The 19,675-nt window shown below is 42.0% G+C and overlaps 1 protein-coding gene across 2 annotated transcripts; it reads right to left on the bottom strand.

The window, feature by feature from the left end:
- Nucleotides 1–9,054: 9,054 nt before the first annotated feature.
- On the bottom strand, nt 9,055–15,827 carry TLR10 (toll like receptor 10). 2 transcript variants are annotated; one of them, XM_043438867.1, is made up of 3 exons: nt 15,759–15,827; nt 11,203–12,140; nt 10,564–10,733 (listed from the first exon to the last, which is right to left on the bottom strand). In XM_043438867.1, the coding sequence occupies exons 2-3, from the start codon at nt 12,050–12,052 to the stop codon at nt 10,699–10,701; spliced, it is 885 nt and encodes a 294-aa protein (XP_043294802.1). In that variant the 5' UTR covers nt 12,053–12,140; nt 15,759–15,827; the 3' UTR covers nt 10,564–10,698. The 2 variants fall into 2 exon arrangements, with proteins under 2 accessions (XP_043294801.1, XP_043294802.1); XM_043438866.1 differs by having other exon boundaries at nt 9,055–12,140.
- Between the last annotated feature and the right edge of the window lie 3,848 nt (nt 15,828–19,675).

Here is a 19,675-nt window from a genome sequence, read left to right as displayed (position 1 = left end):
CACACAGTCAAAGGCTTTAACATAGTCAAGGAAACAGAGATAGATGTTTTTCTGAAATTCCCTTGCTTTCTCTATTATCCAGCGAATGTTGGCAATTTGTCTCTAGTTCTTCTTCCTTTTCTAAACCCAGTTTGGACATCTGGAAGTTCTTTGTTCACATAATGCTGAAGCCTAGCACACAAGATTTTAAGCATGACCTTACTAGCGTGGGAGATGAGAGCAATTGTCCAATGGTTAGCACATTCTTTGGTACTACCCTTCTTGGGAATTGGGATGAGGATTGACCTTTTTCAATCCTGTGGCTGCTGCTGAGTCTTCCAGATTTGTTGACATAATGAATACAAAACCTAGATAGCATCCTCCTTCAGGGATTTGAATAGTTCTGCTGGAATTTCATTGCATCCACTAGCTTTATTAATAGCAGTGCTTCCTAAGAACCACTTGACTTCCCACTCCAGAATGTCTGGCTCTAGGTGACTAACCACACTATCGTAGTAATCTGGTTCTTTAAGATCTTTTTTATATAGTTCTTCCGTGTATTCTTTCCATCTCTTTTTGATCTCTTCAGCATCTACTAGATCTCTACCATTTTTATCCTTTATTATGCCTATAAAAGGCCTCTTCCCTTAGTGTATTTAATTAGCAAGGTTTCTGAGATTGTGTATGTAGCCAAAATCACTTTTTATTTTAAAAAGTTGATTGGGTGCTTTAGAGAATTAGTAGTTTTATGGTATATATTTATGTGCACTCAAATCAATAATAAGTTTTGTTTTTGAAGGTTTATTTATCTATTTCTCTAACAGAGTCATTTAATATGACATCAGATTTTAAATTATTTGTCACTTTCAGATAAAACTCTAAGCACTGATAGGATTGTCTTATGTTTCCCAATTTTTTTATTGAGACATAATTTACATATAATTTTACAGTAGTTTCAGATGTACAATATAATGGTTCACTATTTGTATATATTGCAAAATGATCCCTACAATGTCTAATTAACATGTCACCATACAGAGTTACAAATTTTTCTTTCTTGTGATGAGAATGTTCAAGATCTACACTTTTAGCAACTTTCAAATATGTCATATGGCATATGAACTATAGTCACCATACTGTACATTATATCCCCTCGGCTTACTTTATAACTGGAAATTTGTACCTTTTCATCCCCTTCACTCATTTCACTCACACCCCTTCCCCTGCTTCTATCGCCCACCAGTCTGTTTTCTCTACCTATGAGCTAAAAGGTGTTTTTTGTTTTTGTTTTTATTTTGTTTTGGAGTCCATGTATAAGTGAGATCATGTAGTATTTGTCTGTCTCAGCCTGCCTTATTTCACTTAGTATAATGTCTTCAAGGTCTATTCATGTTGTCACAAATGGCAAGATTTTTTATTGACTAAATAATAGTCCATTGTTTATATACCACATTTTATTCATTGACTATCCTTGGGCATGTAGATTATTTCCATATTTTGGCTATTGTAAATAGTGCTGAAATGAACATGAGGGTGTATATTCTTTTCAAATTAGTGGTTTGTTCCCCACCCCCCCTCCCCCGCCCGAAACCCAGGTGTGGAATTGCTGAATCATATGGTAGTTCTCTTTTTAATTTTTTGAGAAAACTCCCTATTGTTTTTCATAATGGCCATACCAATATACATTTCTATCAACAGTGCACTAAGGTTCCTTTTTCTCCACATCTTCACCAACATTGTTATTTCTTGTCTTTTGGATGATGGCCATTCTAACAGGTGTGAATTGATCCTGTTGACTAGGTACGACTCTGGATCCTAGCATTGCAGCTTTGAGATGCTGAGATGTTGACACCCAGTTCTGAGGAGAAAGACTGAATCCACCACTACGTGGAACTCAGCATGGCTCCTCACCACAAGATAAATGGATTTGGGATTATTAGCAGAAGCACTGTTAACATGAAGATTAACACGGTCTGGAAGGCACTTCATTTGGCAATATCAATAGTGCAAGGTTCCTTCCTGGGCTTTGACAGGCCCCAGGCTAGCCCCCTGAGATAGCTGAAGTGGAGTAGACTACAGTAGCACCAGACCATGAGTGTGGCTGACAGTGTGGAGGGTGAGCGTATGCAAGGCCCTTGGGGTCTCACAGAAGTGCTCACGGGGACCGAGAATGAGGCTGCTTGCTGTTGATGAGCCTTGTCTGTAGCCACAGGCAGTGAGGACTGACAGCATTCGGGTTATGCACCAAATCATGCCAGCTGCTCTTGTGCAATAATATCCTTCCATCCAAGAACAAGGTCCAGCAGGACAGTAGTTAGTTTCCAAGCCCATGGGAGGCTGAATAGCAGAAAAGATATGAAAGCCAGCTCTGTAATCAGACTGCCTGGGTTTCTCACTATAATCAGACTAACCATGAAACCTTAACCTTTTGGTGCCTTGGGTACCTTATGATATGAGAATAATAATAAAATTTAATTCACAGGTCTACGAGAATTAACAAGTAAAACTCACAACAGCCTTAGAACAGTGACAGACATGTGTAAACCCCGAGAAAGGTCAGCAATTTGTATTATTACACAATGTGCCAGGATGCTTAAAACAGCATCATGGGGACTGATTCAGCTCTTTCTTAGAAACAAAAGAACCAGGAGGAGGGCTGATTGGTCTCTGGATCTCCACGGGGCTAGTGAGTCTGGGAGTTAAAAGAAGACAATGAGATCGCAGCACTGTTTGTAACAGCCAGGATGTGGAAGCAACCTAGATGTCCATCAGCAGATGAATGGGTAAAGAAGTCATGGTACATATATACAATGGAATAAACTCAGCCATAAACAAAGAATGAATTTGAGCCCTAATGAGGTAGATGATCCTAGAGCCTGTTATACAGAGTGAAGTAAGTCAGAAAGAAAAAAACAAATATCCTATGTTATTGCATACATATGGAGTCTAGAAAGATGGACCTCTTTGCAGGGGAGGAATAGAGAGAGATGCAGACAGAGAAGAGACTTGTGAGCACAGCAGCAGAAGGAACAGTGGGACAGATTGAGACAGTAGCCCTGAAACATATGCGTCACCGTGTGTCAAATAGACAGCTAGTAGAAAGTTGCCGTATAACACAGGAAGCTCAGCCTGGCTCTCTGTGACCACCTGGAGGGATGGGAGGGTAGTTCAAGAATGTGGGGACATATGTACACGTATGGCCAATTCATGTTATTGTATGGCAGAAAGCAATGCAACATTGTAAAGAAATTATCCTCCAACTAAAAATAAAAAGTAAAGAAGACAATGAGAGCTAGTAGCTGGTAGAGGTTCCTCCGGCATCTTTCTGTGGCCCATTTTCCACCCCCCACCAAGATCACAGGTACTATGCTTCCAGGATGACAAACACTTCAGTGCCTTGGGATTAGAGAGTTTGTGGGCACAGTTAAGGCTCTAACTTCCTCTTTGGGGGAGAACGGAAGTTAATAATGTGGTATTCTCACTCATCATGAGATAAAATGAGATTCTTCTTTCAGGTTTTATAAAAACCCTAAGAGGAACTTCCTATAACCTTAACACGGTGGAATTTGCCTTTTCCGATATGTCAGACCCATCCGTCTCAGCACGGACTTTCACCACATCCCCATTAGCACTCAACACACAGACTGTTCTGCTGCTAATAACTTACTTTAAAACTGAAAAAAAGACATCGTGCCTCCAAGAAATAAGAAGCAATGTATGTTCTGGCTGCACGCGCCAGGATATTCTTCTCAAAGCTGCCTCTAGGGTGTAGAGGGCTGTAGGTATAGGTCCCTGCAGGGCTGTAGGAAGAAAATTTTGCAGAGCTCCTGTCTATATAAATAATCTGATTTTAAAATGTTTCTAAAAGTACAGACCTGTGTGAAGTATAGTGACTTATTCCTGGAGATGGGTAGAGAAGAGTTACCTGTCACTGTCTATTTGGTAAATCAAAAAATTCCTTATAGGGTTCAAGCACTGTCTCTTCCTGTTCAAATCCAAGAACCATCTCTTCAGGCACTTTATTGTCCAGTGTAATGTTCCTGGAGAGTTTCCACCAGGAATCAATAGTAGCAATGCTGTAATTAATCACAGGACCAGGGCTCTTCAGGACCCGTTTCCATTAAACAGCATGGATCTGTTTGTGTCTTCAGTTCTCTGCTAGCGTGTCTCTAATAATGGTTTCATTATTACTCATTACTCATTACAATGCATCTCCTGTCCACACTGCCTTCCAATTACTCTCTCTCAAAGGTCGGTGGTACTGCGCCTTGTTGATGCAAGTCTTCCAAGAAGTATGCAGGGAAATGTAAACTGATATTTGTTTTCTGGTCTCATTAAGTTTACCATTCAGAATTTTATGGTGGAAACAGAGGATAAGGCATATCCCAGCCTGGACTCTTGGGGCGGGAATCACGGCATCTCTAGAACGGGAGCCCTTTCAGTGTTGACTGAACACACACCACTGCCAGTGGGGAGGGTCGTGAGGGGTCCATGCGTGAAGAGAGAGGCTCACCTCCACCGCTACAAAATAGGAACTTCCCTCTTCCACATGACGTAGGGCTGGAGAGCATGATTTTGCCGTGTCAACGGGAGGCAAGAGAAGACAGTGGCCAGAAGACCCGTTGGTGTTCAGTCTTGAAAGCCACCCTCCAAGGACTGCTTCGTACCTGGCCTGCAGCACGGAGGTTCTCGCCCTGGATGCCGGAGGCTCAGGGGGGATGGGGGTAGCACCCACGGTCACCCTGCCACAGGTACCGAAGCCAGGAGGTGGTACCACGCTGAAGTCACAGAGGGACTCAGGCTCACATGGCAGCTCAAGCCCAAGGGTTAGTGGTAAACGGCTGGTATCCCAGACCCCAAAGTCAGCCTGAAGTCAAGAGCGTTACCCCAAACCAGCATGTGTGTACCATTCTGGCCCAATCTTGAGGGATTCCACAGTTTCAACCAGCAGAAGTGAGCTGCTTGCCAGACCGTCCACCTCAGATGGGGACCCAACAGCAGTCGCTGAGAGCCCCCACAGGCATGAAATCCAGAGCCCTGTAAGATGCCTGGTTGGCCTCTGTGCAAGGCAGAGGGTCAGAGAGTACCTCAAAGGGTCAAGTGAAGACCAGGGTCCATGCAGGTCTGGATCTGGGCCAGGGACATCCTGCTTGGAGGACGTCATCAGGCCTGGCAGTATTAGACCCTCAGAATGTAACCACCGTTACAGACATGCTATCAGGGAACCACAGCAACAAGGAGAAGATGCAAGGAAGTCTCTCCAGAGAGCTGGGTGTGGGGGAGAGCAGACAGGGCCTGAGGTGTGGGCCACAGCAGAGACCTCATTGGCCCAGAACTTCCATTTCTCCTCTTGAAGAGCTGATACAGCAATAAGAACAGAGGCGGTGATGGGGGGTTGACCCATAAAACCCGTTTGTGGCGGTCCATATAATATGCAGACTCTGAAATCATTCACGGGCAATCCACAGCAAGCCCCTCAGATGAAGCAGAATCTAGCAGGAGGAAGTCAAGGGCAGAGCCAAAAGTGGGGACAGGGGAGACAATCCAGTGACAGATGGGCCAGGAAAAGGAAAGAAAGTGAAAGTCGCTCAGTCGTGTCCCACTCTTTGCAACCCCATGAACTATACAGTCATGGGAATTCTCCAGGCCAGAATACTGAAGTGGGTATAGCCTTTTCCGTCTCCAGGGCATCCTCCCAACCCAGGGACTGAACCCAGGTCTTCCACATTGCAGGAGGATTCTTTACCAGTTGAGCCACAGGGAAGCCCAAGAATACTGGAGTGGGTAGCCTATCCCTTCTCCAGAGGATCTTCCCCACCCAGGAATCGAACTAGGATCTCCTGCATTGCAGTTAGATTCTTTACCAGCTCAGCCATCAGGGAAGCCCGGTCCCGGAAAATGTAAGGAAAAATATACTTGCTGAATGTGAGGTATGCTGCCTGACTAGTAAACCTATGTGCCTGATTTACAACAAGGCCCAGCACTGAAGTGGGTGAACTTGGCTGCCCTGCTGGACCTCAGAAGAGCAGAGGAGGTCAGTCAATGAAGTGTCTACAGACAAACTGTGTTTCCTTCAGAATACCCTTGGAGGGAAGCTATGCGCCAGGCACTGTCCTGGGCAAAGGTAGGAACAACATCTGTGAGCAAAACAGACAAGATCTCTGCTCTAAAGGAGTTTGCATTCTCGTGGGGGAAGACAGAATAAGCAAAATAAGTAGAAAAATGATAACAGAGGGCTGAGATCGGTACCAGCAGCAGAGGAGTGGAAAATGGAGCTAGGGTACCGTGGGAAGCTTCCCCAGCAAAGCATCAGTGATAAAATTGTCCTTGCGACCTCCTGGGGAAACCAGGATCCCAATTATTCTTCATCCTTTGTATAGAGAACATGTTCTGGCTTGCGGGTAAACGGCGGTTAATCTGAGGAGCAGCCTCAAGTCATGAGTTACTGATAAAACAAGCACATTGTTTTAGGAATATTGGGTTGCCAATGCAGGATGCCTTGGCAAGTAGGGAGAGACTGCAGACAAGAGTCCAGATCTCAAATAATTGTGAGGAAGACTTAGGGGTTCTCCAGCTGCTGAAATTAGAAGTTGCTGAGAGCTAAGCCTAATGTGCTATTTTTAAAATTATAATAAAATGTCTGTTAAAAAAAAAAACTGTATCTACTAAATTGAGAACTGGAATAACTGCCATGAATAACCCAATCCTGAAAACTTTAGTGCTGGTGTTCTCCTCTTTCTTTGTTCCAAATTAACTAATCTGTAAAAGTCTTACACTGAGTAATTTATGCAAGATGTACAGAATCTTCACACAGTATGTCTGACTCCTCCAGAAGCCCTGAAACATACTGACGTCAGCAGCCCAGCTGCAGGGTGCTGGGAAGAAAGGCATTCTCTCCGTCCTCTGCCAGGGCTCCACTGTGGTTTCCTAGGGTTTCCCCTTTTACCAGACAGACCAGCAAGGAGGAGGAGGGGCATTCAGCCTCAGGGCTGCTGAACTCCCACTCCGAAGAGTAGACAGCCGTCGGCCAAAGGGAAACACACCCTGGCCTCTAGATCCACGCCAGACTTCTCCCTACACTCTCAGGGACCTTCCTGAGAACTCTTTTTTAAATGATCACTGGTGTGAGGAATTCATACAACCACAAATCATAAGGAAACAAAGTTAGATGCAGAACCCAGTTTTAGCCTGCTTAGGAGATTGGCTTTACTAGATTGAACAAGCTGAGATGGATGTTTTCCTACGTCGAGTACGTCTGTGCTCAGTTGCTTGGTTGTGTCCAGCTCTTTGCGACCTCATGGACTGTAGCCCGCCAGGCTCCTCTGTCCATGGGATTCTCCAGGTAAGAATACTGGAGTGGGTTGCCATGCCCTCCTCCAGAGGATCTTCCTAACCCAGGAGTCAAACCCAAGTCTCTTGCATCTCCTGCATTAGCAGGCAGATTTTTTTTTTTTTACCACTGCACCATCTGGGAAGCCTTTCGTAAGTTAAGAACAACCAAATATTGGCAAATTCACTGATTCAAGCTATACTCAGGAATCCTTCAATTATGGGTTCTCTATCTTCTCTCCCAAACTTTAACCTATGCCTCATCTTACTCTTCGGCTTCTCAGAATTCACCTTCAAATTCCACTCTGTCTTGAAGCCGGGCTTCCCAGGTGGTTCAGTTGATTAAGAAGCCACTTGCAATGCAGGAGACACAAGCAGATGCAAGTTTCCCAGGTCAGAAAGATCCCCTGGAGGAGGGAATGGCAACCCACTCCAGTATTCTGGCCTGGAGAATCCCACGGACAGAGGAGCCTGGCGGGCTACAGGCCACGGGGTCACAGAGTTAAACATAACTGTGTCGCTGAGCATGCATGCACATCCTGAAGCCAGCTGAGTTTCTCTCGTTAACCCAACGTCCATTCCATGAAAGGTCATTGAGCATCTTTTCTGAGCCATGCACTGAACAAACTGCTGCTGATACAAGGGCAGGGGGAAGTCTGTCCTTACCTTAGTGGAGCTCATAGAAGAGGGAGAATGGGTTTTAGAAACATATGTAATCAATTTGGTGATATAAATATGTTCAAAGTGTTATAGAGAATAGAGGAGCATCATGCTTGGGGAAGAAATGAGGAAGGTTTCAAAGAAGAGTCAATATTTGGATTTTGGCTGAAGGATGTATACGATTTCCTGAATAAGCTAGGGCAGAAAAGTATCACAGGCAGGCATGATGCAAGTCCTAGAGTCTGGGCACATAAAAAGAGACGCATGTTCTGGGAAAGGGCCAATAGTTCAAAAGGGCTCGGTGATAGGAAGCAAGGACATAAGTGGTGATGGTGTCAGATCTTATAGGCATTTCCTTCCTTTATCATGCAGGTGAGCCACAGACATTTTCCTAATTGGGGAAAGAACATGTTTGTTCTTGATGCTCATTTTGAAATATAATTTTGCAAACTTCAAGACAGCTTGTTCTCTTTCAATGATTGGTGAGGCTAGAAGGGAAGATCAAAGAAAATGAGTAGGACATGTAGGCTTTAAAAATTATCTTTAGGGCTTCCCTGCTGGTCCAGAGGTAAAGAATCCACCTGCCAATGCAGGGGACACGAGTTTGATCGCTGGTCTGGGAAGATTCCACATGTTGTGGGGTAACCAAGATCATGTGCCACAGCTACGGAAGCCCATGTATCTAGAGCCTGTGCTTCTCAACAACAGAAGCCTCCACAATGAGAAGCCTGCACACCACAGTGAAGAGCAGCCCCCACTCACCACAACTAGAGAAAGCCTGTGAGGAGCGACAAAAACCTCGCACGTGCATGCTTGCCAAGGTGCTCCAGTCACGTCCAACCCTTTGTGATCTGTAGACTGTAGCCCACCAGGCTCGTCTGTCCTGTGGGATTGTCCAGGCAAGAATACTGGAGTGGGTTTCCATGCCCTCCTCCAGAGGATCTTCCCGACCCAGGGATCGAACCCGTGTCTCCTGTGGCTTCTGCATTGAAGGCGGATTCTTTGCAGCTGAGATACTGGTGAAGCCCCAAAGACTCAGCGCAGCCAACAATAAATGAATAAATAAATAATAAAAAATACTTTATATATAAAATAATATCTTTATTGTTTTCTCTGCTTGCAAAAGAAATATAGATTCATTCTAAGCAACTCCAACATTATAGAAATATACAACATAGAAACAAAATGCTCCCTTTAATCCAAACTCCCAGACCCAAACCACTATTACTACACCAATGTGCTGGTCTAGGTTCCTTTAGACTCTTATTTCAATGTATAAACCAAAATATAATTTTCTCCATGCAAGTTAATAAATACACAGCAACCTCAGTTTTAATGGCTATGTAATATTCTGTTGTGTTAATGTACTGTAATTTATTAGACAAATCCTTACTTTGTGGGCATTTGAGCTGTTTTCAATTTTTCAGGATTATAAACAATGCCAGGATGAACACCATTTTTACCTAAATCTTTGCAAAATGTGTTTCTATAGGATACATTCTTAGAACTCTTTCAAGGAACTGACATGAAGAAATGATAGTTTTTCATTTTAATAGATATTGCCAAATTGCCATCATAAAGGTGATATCAATTTATATCCTAACAGTGTATGCCGGTCCCAATCTCCCTAGGAGTGGGTGGGGCTCTACAGGCAGTCTGTTCTGATCAGAGAAATTGCAGAACCTCGAAACACTTCGTTCAGTTCTGTGACTGTCTGTGGTTCACATGTCCCTCTGGTGTCTAATAAACTAACATGAAGAGCGGCTTGAAGGTTTGCCCAAAAAAGGCCACATTTACGCCTATCCTGGGGCCACTCCAAGTATGCTTTCTTTTCCATGAGAGCTTTCAGCTTAGGATATCTGGTAGGGATGCAGTAGAGTGGAATGGGTTCCAGTAAGATAAGAACTATGTAATCAGGACTCTCATGGGAGAGATTGTGGTGGGCAAAGTAGGGTTCATAATGGCACCACTCGCTTTGGACAAAGTTGGGAGACAAAACAAAGATGGACTTGTGACTTTTCTCCATGCAGTTGATGGCATCTTCCGTCATACTCTGGCCAGGGTCAGAGTTTCCCTCATGAAGGCAAATCAGAACAGAACCATCTTCTTTCTCTAGCCTGGGAATCAACTCATACTTCACCCAGGCAGAATCGTGTTCGCTGTATGAAATACACACGTGGAATTGGACACTTCTTCTGAGTTGTTCCTGAGTTGTCTTCCTAACCCTGAGCCATGTCTGAGTCCACTGATGTAGCATCCTGAGATACCAGGGCAAATCAAAGTGGAAGCAGCAGAAGGCCACAGCCATCCCCAGAACGAGCATGATAACCACAATGGTGACAATCAGCAAACCTGTGTTGCAAGATATTTCCGGAAGATGAACATCCTTTAACTGAGTCCCCTTTAGATTCAAAGGGTATTCACAGATGTATGAATCTGACCATCCAACCATCATGCCCTCTGAGTATTTTCCAAGCTGAATGAAATCTCTTAATTCACAAGTACACCGGAATGGATTTCTTCCTGCATTTAGAGTTTTAACTTCCTGGCAGCTCTGGAAAAAATCCAGAGATGAGCTGAGAATTAAGTTCATTTCAACATTCAGAACTGAGAGTCTTCTGAAATGACTGCAACCAGGAAGATCAGTTAAAAAATTAAATGCAAGATTTAACTCTCTCAAAGATGTCAGGTGAATAATCTCTTGAGGGACAGTTTGAATTTTGTTACTATTCAGGTCCAGTATTTGAATGTTTCTAGGCAAGCACCTGAAAACAGAATCAGCAAGTTTGTTGAATGACAAGTTCATGGTGACCAAGGTTTCTGGCCACAAACAATTTTCATCATTTTCATGTTGTAACAGATTTTCACTCAGATCTAAGTGCCTCAAGGATGTGTTGCTGGCAAAGCAACTCACTAAGGAAAGGGTCTCCAATTTATTGTCCTTCAAGATGAGAGTTTTCAAATGAGGCAATTGGATAGATTTTTTAAACACGTCATCTGTTAAGATATTATTAGCGAAATTTAAATATTGGAATCTTGTAGGATACATAGGGAACAGCATGTGAGGCATTTGTGCATCTGATATTGTCAGGTTTTCTATATCCATTTTGGTAAAAAGCAAGTAGACGCTCTCCTGGGGGATATTAAAAATTCTAAAGTGTACATGTTCCAGTTTTACAGTTCTCATTACAGTATTTGAGTAGTCAAATGAATTGTGGTCAAGATAAACCTTACCTCCAAAGGTCACGTGTTGAATCTGGAAGTACTCTACTGATGTATGCCAAATTAATTGGAAGATGAGGAAAAGATCATCCCAGGATAAGTCAACTTTATTAAGTAACAGAATGGATGTCTTGGCATTCTCTAAAATAGGGTTTTGTTGAGATCCATAACTTGTAAACTGGCTCTTGTGCAAATCTATATTCGTGACTTCTAATATTTTTGAAGTTTTTATTCCATCCTGCAAAAGAACCCAGAAATTTGTGTCCACTGGTAACACAATGTGAAGTTTTCTTGTGTTTAAGATGGGCAGGCTACCTTCTTCATAATGAGAAAGAGTTCTCAATCCTAAGAAGACGGTATTTAGATGCAAATGAGCAATTTTCTGAAAATCTGATTTTTGTATTTTTGCCCCACTCAAACCTAGGGTTTCCAGCTGTGACATGTTGCCAGTCTCCACGCAGATAGGCACAGCGTCAAAGTCATTGAAGGACAGATCTACATGTCTGAGATCTGCCAGTGGGAACCAGGTTACCCTCTTCAGTCTGTTGTTAGACACATCTAAGTATCTTAACTCCTTGTTGAATTCAAAGGTCTTGATATCCAGCTCTTGGATTCTGTTATGGCATAGAATCAAAGCTTTCAGTTTAGAGAGAGAACGAAAATCTGAATGCTGGAGTTGAAAAAGGAGGTTATAGGACAAATCCAATGTGGTTGTGATTGGGGACAAGTCTTCAGGAACCTTTCTTAAAGACATGCTGGAGAAGTTGGTAGTCAATTCCCTTTCTTCTGGCAGCTCTGAAGCCCCAATATGCACGGACCTAACAATACTACAAAATATGTAAATGCTTCTGATGTGTCTCATTGTAATTCCAAGGATTTTATCACTGGTTCACCTCAGATGAATTTTATCACACATAACCTCACATGAATGAGGAAGATGAATTCAAATCCTGGAAAGACAACATACCGTTAGGTGGTTATGTGATTTGTTAAACCTTGTAGGACTTTTCTTTAATGCCAACATCTGATTATATTCACCAAGAATTTGGAATAGGGTCCCAACCCACTTACTGAATCTTTGACTTCATCTCAGAGCTTGGCTGATAGATTTCCAAGCCAGTTGCTGAGTTACACCTCCATCACTGAGACAAGTCAACATTCCCCAAACGGAGATAGATACATCATAATTGGCAGAAGTGCCTCTCACCCAGTTCAAATAAGGAACGGCATTTCCAGGTCATATTCAACGGTCCCCACCACCACCACCACTACATCCCCTTTTGATAGCCTGAAAGCTTTAGGAAGATTAAGAGAAATTTTTAAAAATCAAGACATTTTTTAAGAGCAGTTGAAGATTCACTGCAAAATTAAAGGGAAGGTACAGAGATTTTTCCGTATCTCTCCTGCCCCAACATATGCAAGCCTGCCCCATTATCAACCACTCCCCCACCCCCCGCCATCAGAGTGATGCATTTGTTATAACTGACGGACCTACAATGTCTCACCATAGTCACCCAAAGTCCATAGTTTATGCTATGGTTAATTCTTGGTGTTGTACATTCTAAGGTTTTGGACAAATGAGTGATGACATATATCCATCATGCCTGGAAGCATCTTCACACCATATTGACTCTCCTGCAAATGAGGCAGTGGCCATTTGATGTCTTTTGGACAGCAGCTACCATTCACTGATATTCCATAGACTGACCCTTAAAACCACCGCCTTGTAAGGTAAGTATCATTATTCAGCCTTTATAGGTATAGAACGTGGTTCTTAAAGAGGTCCTGAAACTGCACCACAGTCACAAACTTAATTCACGGCAAGGGCAGAACCTGGGCTTAACCACTCTGCTATCTTGTCTTTCTAGGATGAGTCAAGATAAATCTGCTTTCAAAATATGCTGTAACACATGAATCATGATAAAATTGTATCTCTCTTGGTCATATTGATTCTTCAGTGTTTCCTTAAACACAGTTCAAGAAATCCAGTAAATAAATCTGCAAATGCTACCCAACTTAGGTTTTAGATCAGTTACTTACAAGGACTGACTTGGATTAAGCCATTTCGTTAAGCACTGTCTTGTTGAAGCTACTGTATTTAGGAGTCACTTGTTGTAGCTCCCTACCTATGTCCTATCTAACGTATTGATACTATTGCACTTAGAATGAAATCCAGACTCCAAATGCTGAACCATAGCATCCTCCACGTGCTGCTATTGCTTCCTCCTGGGATCTCATTTCACGCCACTCTTCTTCTGGCCCTCTGCACTCCCATCACACTGCCCCTCTCTTTGTTCCTTGGCTACATCATCTTGCCCTGACCTCAGCCTGGGATGCTCTTCTCTCATCCTTCCTTGGCCAGATCTTTCTTATCATTTAGGTCTTGGCTTAAAGTATATTTCCTCTAAGAAACCGGATTTGACCACTTAATCTAAAGAGGCCATTTAGATTAACTTGCTGTTCATCCCCTTGATCCTATTTTATTTCTCTACAAAATAGAGCGCTGACCACTATCTGAAACTTCTGTTCATTTATTTATTTGTTGACTACCACTCCCACCTCTCACACCCGTGAGAGAAGGGGTCTGACAATCTCGCCCACCTCTGCATTCCAAGCAGAGAGATAGTGCCTAGTACATGGCATGTGCTCAGAAAATATACATTATGTATTTACAAGTAGATTAATGATCTCAATATTGTATTTCTTAGCACAGCGTGGTACATAATATGCTCTCAAAAATATATGTCAAATGAATTAATTGGAGTTATGAATTCCTGCTATAATGTAGTACATGATGATTAGAGAATGAGTTTAGTGATAGAAATTAATATGTCTGGGTTTCAGTCCAATCTTAACGTCTCACTGGCCATGATAACATAGATTATTCATTTAACTGCTGAAAGGTTCTGTTTTCTCATTTGTAACATGGGTTTTGTGCAAAGGCGTTAAAGAGATAATATATATATAAACCACCTGGGCTTCCTTGGTGGCTCAGACGGTATCACGCCTGGCATGTCACAAACGGTAGCAGTTATCAGGGCCAAGACTAGGGTGATTTCAGCACAGATTTTGAGAGGCACCAAGAAACTTGTTAATCAAGATAAATAGTATTTTAATAAAATTTTTAAAGTAAAATTAATGTCAAACCCACAATGAACAAAATATCAAAAATTTTTTTCATAAAGACAGGATTAGTACTACTTTTTTCCTTGACTTTTCTTCTTCTCAGGCTCCAGTGTGGCTTGTAGGACACTGGCAGTTTATAGACATTTAGATGATGAGGTGTTTTTAACATTATTACCTCAAAGAGTACTTCAACATAACAACTCATCTTAAGTTGCTCCTATGTCTAGGAGCTAGAACCCTTGAAAAATGCAGCAAAATCTAACCTACTTCCTTCATCTGGAATTCTGTAAGTTGAGATGTCATAGCTTTCATGTTTTACTCATCTTTTCTCTTTTTTACCCAATAACACAATCTCATTTGAAACTTATTCTAAAGAAGTAAGCAGAACTGACTCTGAACTTCTCTTAATATAATAGAAAGGTCCTCTGTCTCAGGCAATGCATATAAATTATACCATTTCATTTAAACATTTTAAAAAGTAGGATGTAAATTTTTGATGAAAGATGCAATCAATAAATATATTTTTATTATGGTCATGCTACTCTTGCTGGGTGCTGAAAGCAGGTGAAAAACAGAATGATTTTTTTTAATAGCTTATGATTTAAAGTCCAAGTCAAAAGACACCATAAAATTAAATGACAATCAGTGGCTTGCCAAATACTTAATCTAATCTCTCTTTTCCAAATGATGCAAAAAAATGGAGAAGGGGTTTAAACTCATCAAATGTTGGAAGATTTTTACAAAATAAGAGTAAGAATGACTGACATTTTATGAGTGTTTCCTGTTTCACTGGCACTGAGATAAATGCTTTCCATACATTATTTTGTTCAATCTTCTCAACAACCCAACAAAATGATGGATGTTTTTATCCCCATTTTGCAAATGGAGGAGCTAAAACCAGAGGTTAAGTAACTTGCCCAAAGTGAGCCAGTGAATAATTGCTAGAGCATGAATTTGAACCCAGACCTATCTCGTCCCTTCAAAGTACAAACCAAAGGCATTTCAAACTCCGAAATGAAATAGCATAGGGTGTGATTACCAAGACTAATTCCGTTGGCAGGGTTAGGGCCTCTGTGGTCTCTTCCTCACTTCTACATACGTGCCTCTCTCGAAGCTATCTATGCTCTGCCAGGGCTCATGAATTTCAAGAAACCAGAAACAGGAAACCCAAAATCTCAAGCAACTGCAGGACAATTCCTCAGATCAGCAGTGGTCAATACTAAGCCCAAGGTCACTCACTCGTCATTAACCTTCAGATTAGTATAGGCCAAATAATAAATACTAAAAATCTGAACAAGGCAACTTTCTTCCCATCTATGGAATAAGCATGAAAAATCTGAAAATCTGAATAAATCCTTTCCTCCCATTTTCTTCAGAAAAGACCCACACAGCCCTTCTCTCTTTTTCTTGAGTGTTACAGGAGTCAAAGCTAGAGTTCTTACCCTCAGGCTTGCAGCGGCTCCACAGAGGTTGCAGGTATGGATGATTCATGCACAGGACCAGAACTGGCTGCAGAAGTGGCTGAATCAAGCTTTTCTGTGAAGCGTACCCTCCTTTGCCCTCTACTGCATGCTGGTGGCATTACATGTTGCATGAATTCATACAATCTTAGGTTATTTTTTAAAGAATTGCAGTGAAATACTGGTGGCTCAGATGGTAAAGAATCTGACTGCTACCCACTCCAGTATTCTTGCCTGGAGAATCCCATGGACAAAGGAGCCTGGTGGGCTACTGTCCATGGAGTCAACTCGGACATGACTGATCGACTAACACACACATAAAGTAAAATTTGCCAGTTTAGCCATTTTAAGTGTACAGTTCAGTGGCATTAAGTATGATACATTCACATAGCTGTTCAATCATTAGTACCATCCATCTCCAGTACACATATTCTTTTTTTTTTTTTTGCAGTGTAGACTGCAATTTTATTTTATAATTGAAATTTAATCAATAAGTTTTATTTTAGATCATTTCTTATAAGTAATATGTAAACACATTATCACTTCATTAAATATTTGAAATGAAAAATATCTCTCCCTTCCAATTATCTCATTTCTTTTTTTTTTTTTTCAATTTCTCCTTTATTTATTTATTTATTTTTCAGTGGGTTTTGTCATATATTGATATGAATCAGCCATAGATTTACACATATTCCCCATCCCGATCCCCCCTCCCACCTCCCTCTCCACCCGATTCCTCTGGGTCTTCCCAGTGCACCAGGCCCGAGCACTTGTCTCATGCATCCCACCTGGGCTGGTGATCTGTTTCACCATAGATAGTATACATGCTGTTCTTTTGAAATAGCCCACCCTCACCTTCTCCCACACAGTACACATATTCTATAGAGCCCTCTCATAAAATAAAATAAACATTTCCATTTTTTGTGTCCAAAGACATATTCTTCCCTTTCCCAGAACCCAGCATTTTTAAACATATTACACTCCCAGTGAATGGGGAATTTTTCTTTACTTAGGTTTACATTTAATTTTCAGAAACAAGTCAAGCCAAGTTAGAAAATGGTGAATCTGGTCCAGACAGAATGAGAAACTTCCCCAAGGCCATTCTCCAGTAAGAGATGGAGTCAAGATTTAAAACTGAGTCTATCTGGCTCCAAAGCCCCAAATTTTCATTACTTCAGGTGCCCAAGGGTTTATATACTATTCCTTCTGCCGTCACCTGGAATTTCTAGAATCTTTAAATCTTTATTTGCAATTAGCAGTAAGAAGAGGAGGCTCAGATCCGTATGTTCTGATATCTTTGTCTAGTGATTATTTTTTATTCCCTTCAAAAATATTTCCCTTTTTTTCCTTCCTTTTTTCTCCCTCTCCTCTTACTTTGGGCTTCAGCGATATCTGATATTCAGTGATATTCCTCTACCTTTGTCTGTCTGTCTCACACACACACACTCAGTCAGTTACGTGTATACATTTCTTCCCTCACACCTTCCCCTGATCTCAAGCTTCTTCATGCCGTATTTCTGCCTTCGTACATAACTTGCAACCGACAGAGAGCTTTGGATTACCTCAGGTGGTGGAGGTTTATTTTAAAGACACTACAGAAAAAGAGAAAGACCCCACAGGGAATGAGGAGGCGCGGCAGCACGCGGCCAGGCTTCACAAAGGCTGGAGCGCTGACTCTCCAGGACTCCCCGAGGCAGCCCTGATGCCCACGCTGTCCTGCTGTACCCTCCTACGTGGGCAAGGGCTGTTCTCTACTCTCGTTAAGACTCAGCTCCTCTTTGACGCTTCCTGCTTCACTTTTGACTCCTAGCTTCTCTTTACCGCTGCCTTTGCTTCTGTCTCTTCCTACTTCTTTCTGCCTTTCTCGGTATCTTGACTTCAGGGCAGAGCTGAGCCTCACTGTGTGGGTACTTCCCTCAAGACAGGAAATCTGACTTGGCCCTTTGTCTCATCATCCAAAATGGAACATCTTGGTCAGAGGACCTCCAGACCACCTAATAGTCTGCAGGCCTATTTTGTGTCTTGACTTTGGTAGGGCCTAAGTCCCCAGTGCAGACCAGCAGGAAAGTCACATGACCCAAGTCAGCCCACCTGCAGGAGCCGCTTTCCCCCTAAAGCTCTTGTAGTACAGCACATGGTCTGGTGTGGAAAATATGTTGTTTTGATAGAAAATATGTTGTTTTGTTCCTCTAGTTTAATCATAAGTATCAGTAAGAGAAAATAGTCACAAGTTTTTCCTGAATTTCTGAAAGAAAAAAACAATCCTCATGTGGTTAGGGAATCCAAATTGTTCATCATTCATTTAATACACTCGATGAGTATAAGGAAGGGAGAAAATTTTAATTTAAACAAATAAGTTGTTGCTGGCCAGGCTCCTCTGTTTGTGGGATTTCCCAGGCAAGAATACTGGAGTGGATTGTCATTTCCTTCTCCAGGATATCTTCCCAACCCAGGGATCAAACCCAGGTCTCCTGCAAAAGCTGGGGTGTTCTTTACCACTGAGCCACCAGGGGAAGTGAAAGTCGCTCAGTCATGTCTGACTCTTTGCAACCCCAAGGACAGTCCATGGAATTCTCCAGGCCAGAATACTGGAGTGGATAGCCTTTCCCTTCTCCAGGGGCTCTTCCCAACCCAGGGACTGAACCCAGGTCTCCCACATTGCAGGCGGACTCTTTACCAGCTGAGCCACAAGGGAAGCCCAAGAATACTGGAGTGGGTAGCCTATCCCTTCTCCAGTGGATCTTCTCAACCCAGGAATGGAACTGGGGTCTCCTGCATTACAGGTGGATTCTTTACCAACTGAGCTATCAGGGAAGCCGGAGCCACCGGAGAAGCCCCAAACAAATAAGTAGTGGAAGCCTAATGATTTTGCAGAGATTTGGTTCTTTATTACTAAGGACTAGAGAAGCATTGTCCAACAGGCTACAGGAAGAAGGCAAGTCACATAAGTAACTTTAAATTATCTAGTAAACAAGTTTAAAAAGACAAAAAGAAATAGGTGAAATTAATTTTGATTATATATTTTGTTTACTCCGCTACATCAAAATGTTCACATGTAACATAAAAAACTACTAACATGATATTTTACATTCTTTGTTTCATAGAATAATGTGTATTTTACACTTATAGCACATTTCAATTCAGATTCGCTGCATTTTAATAACTCAGTAGTGACACATGGTTCGTGGCTGCCATAGTGAACAAATACGGTTACAGTTTTAAGTTAATAAATGGCCATGCTACAATTAACCAACAAACTGGAACTCTAATTCACCACAAAATATTTCCCAATAATGCCAGATATTGCTATTTCTCATTTCCTCACCTCCCTGTTCCCAACTTTGGCTCCCTTTCTCAGCTAACCCTGTTCACTCTACAAATGGTCCTGTTGTAGAAACATCTATCAGAACCTGTGTCCTCAGAAATTTATCCTTAAGGCTTTAGGGGCAAGAAAGGGAAAAAAAAAAAATCTATACCTCTATCTATCTATATGTAGACAGAAATATACGTCTATATATATATATAGACAGCCCAGGACAACCTAGACTGAACATGATGAGCAACTCATCTCCAGTTCCACGTGGGGTAACGTTAGATAATGAAGAGAACAATAACTGCAATGATAATGACACCATCCTAAGAGCCAACATTTATTGACCTTTTGCTTTGGGCCAGGCACTGTTCTTTGACATTACACATATTAACTCATTTAATGCTCCTAACAACAGTATGAGACAGGTAATATTATTACTATTTTACATGCAGGGCAACAAAGCAGAGAAGAATTACGTAACCACTCAGGATGGCTGGAACTCAGGTGGTGCAAGAGAAAGAACCCAGGCTCGCGTAGCCCATCCCGGGAGTGTCCTCCGGCTCACTCTGCACCTCCAGCCCTCGAG

The sequence above is a fragment of the Cervus canadensis genome, chromosome 19, assembly GCF_019320065.1.
Source record: "Cervus canadensis isolate Bull #8, Minnesota chromosome 19, ASM1932006v1, whole genome shotgun sequence".
Lineage (NCBI taxonomy): Eukaryota > Metazoa > Chordata > Mammalia > Artiodactyla > Cervidae > Cervus > Cervus canadensis.
The sequence above is the reverse complement of the archived record's forward strand: the minus strand, read 5'-3'. Positions and strand labels throughout refer to the sequence as shown.

Bases quoted from the DNA above. Each gene is read 5' to 3' on its own strand.
- TLR10 (XM_043438866.1), bottom strand. From the start codon at position 12,052: ATGAGACACATCAGAAGCATTTACATATTTTGTAGTATTGTTAGGTCC.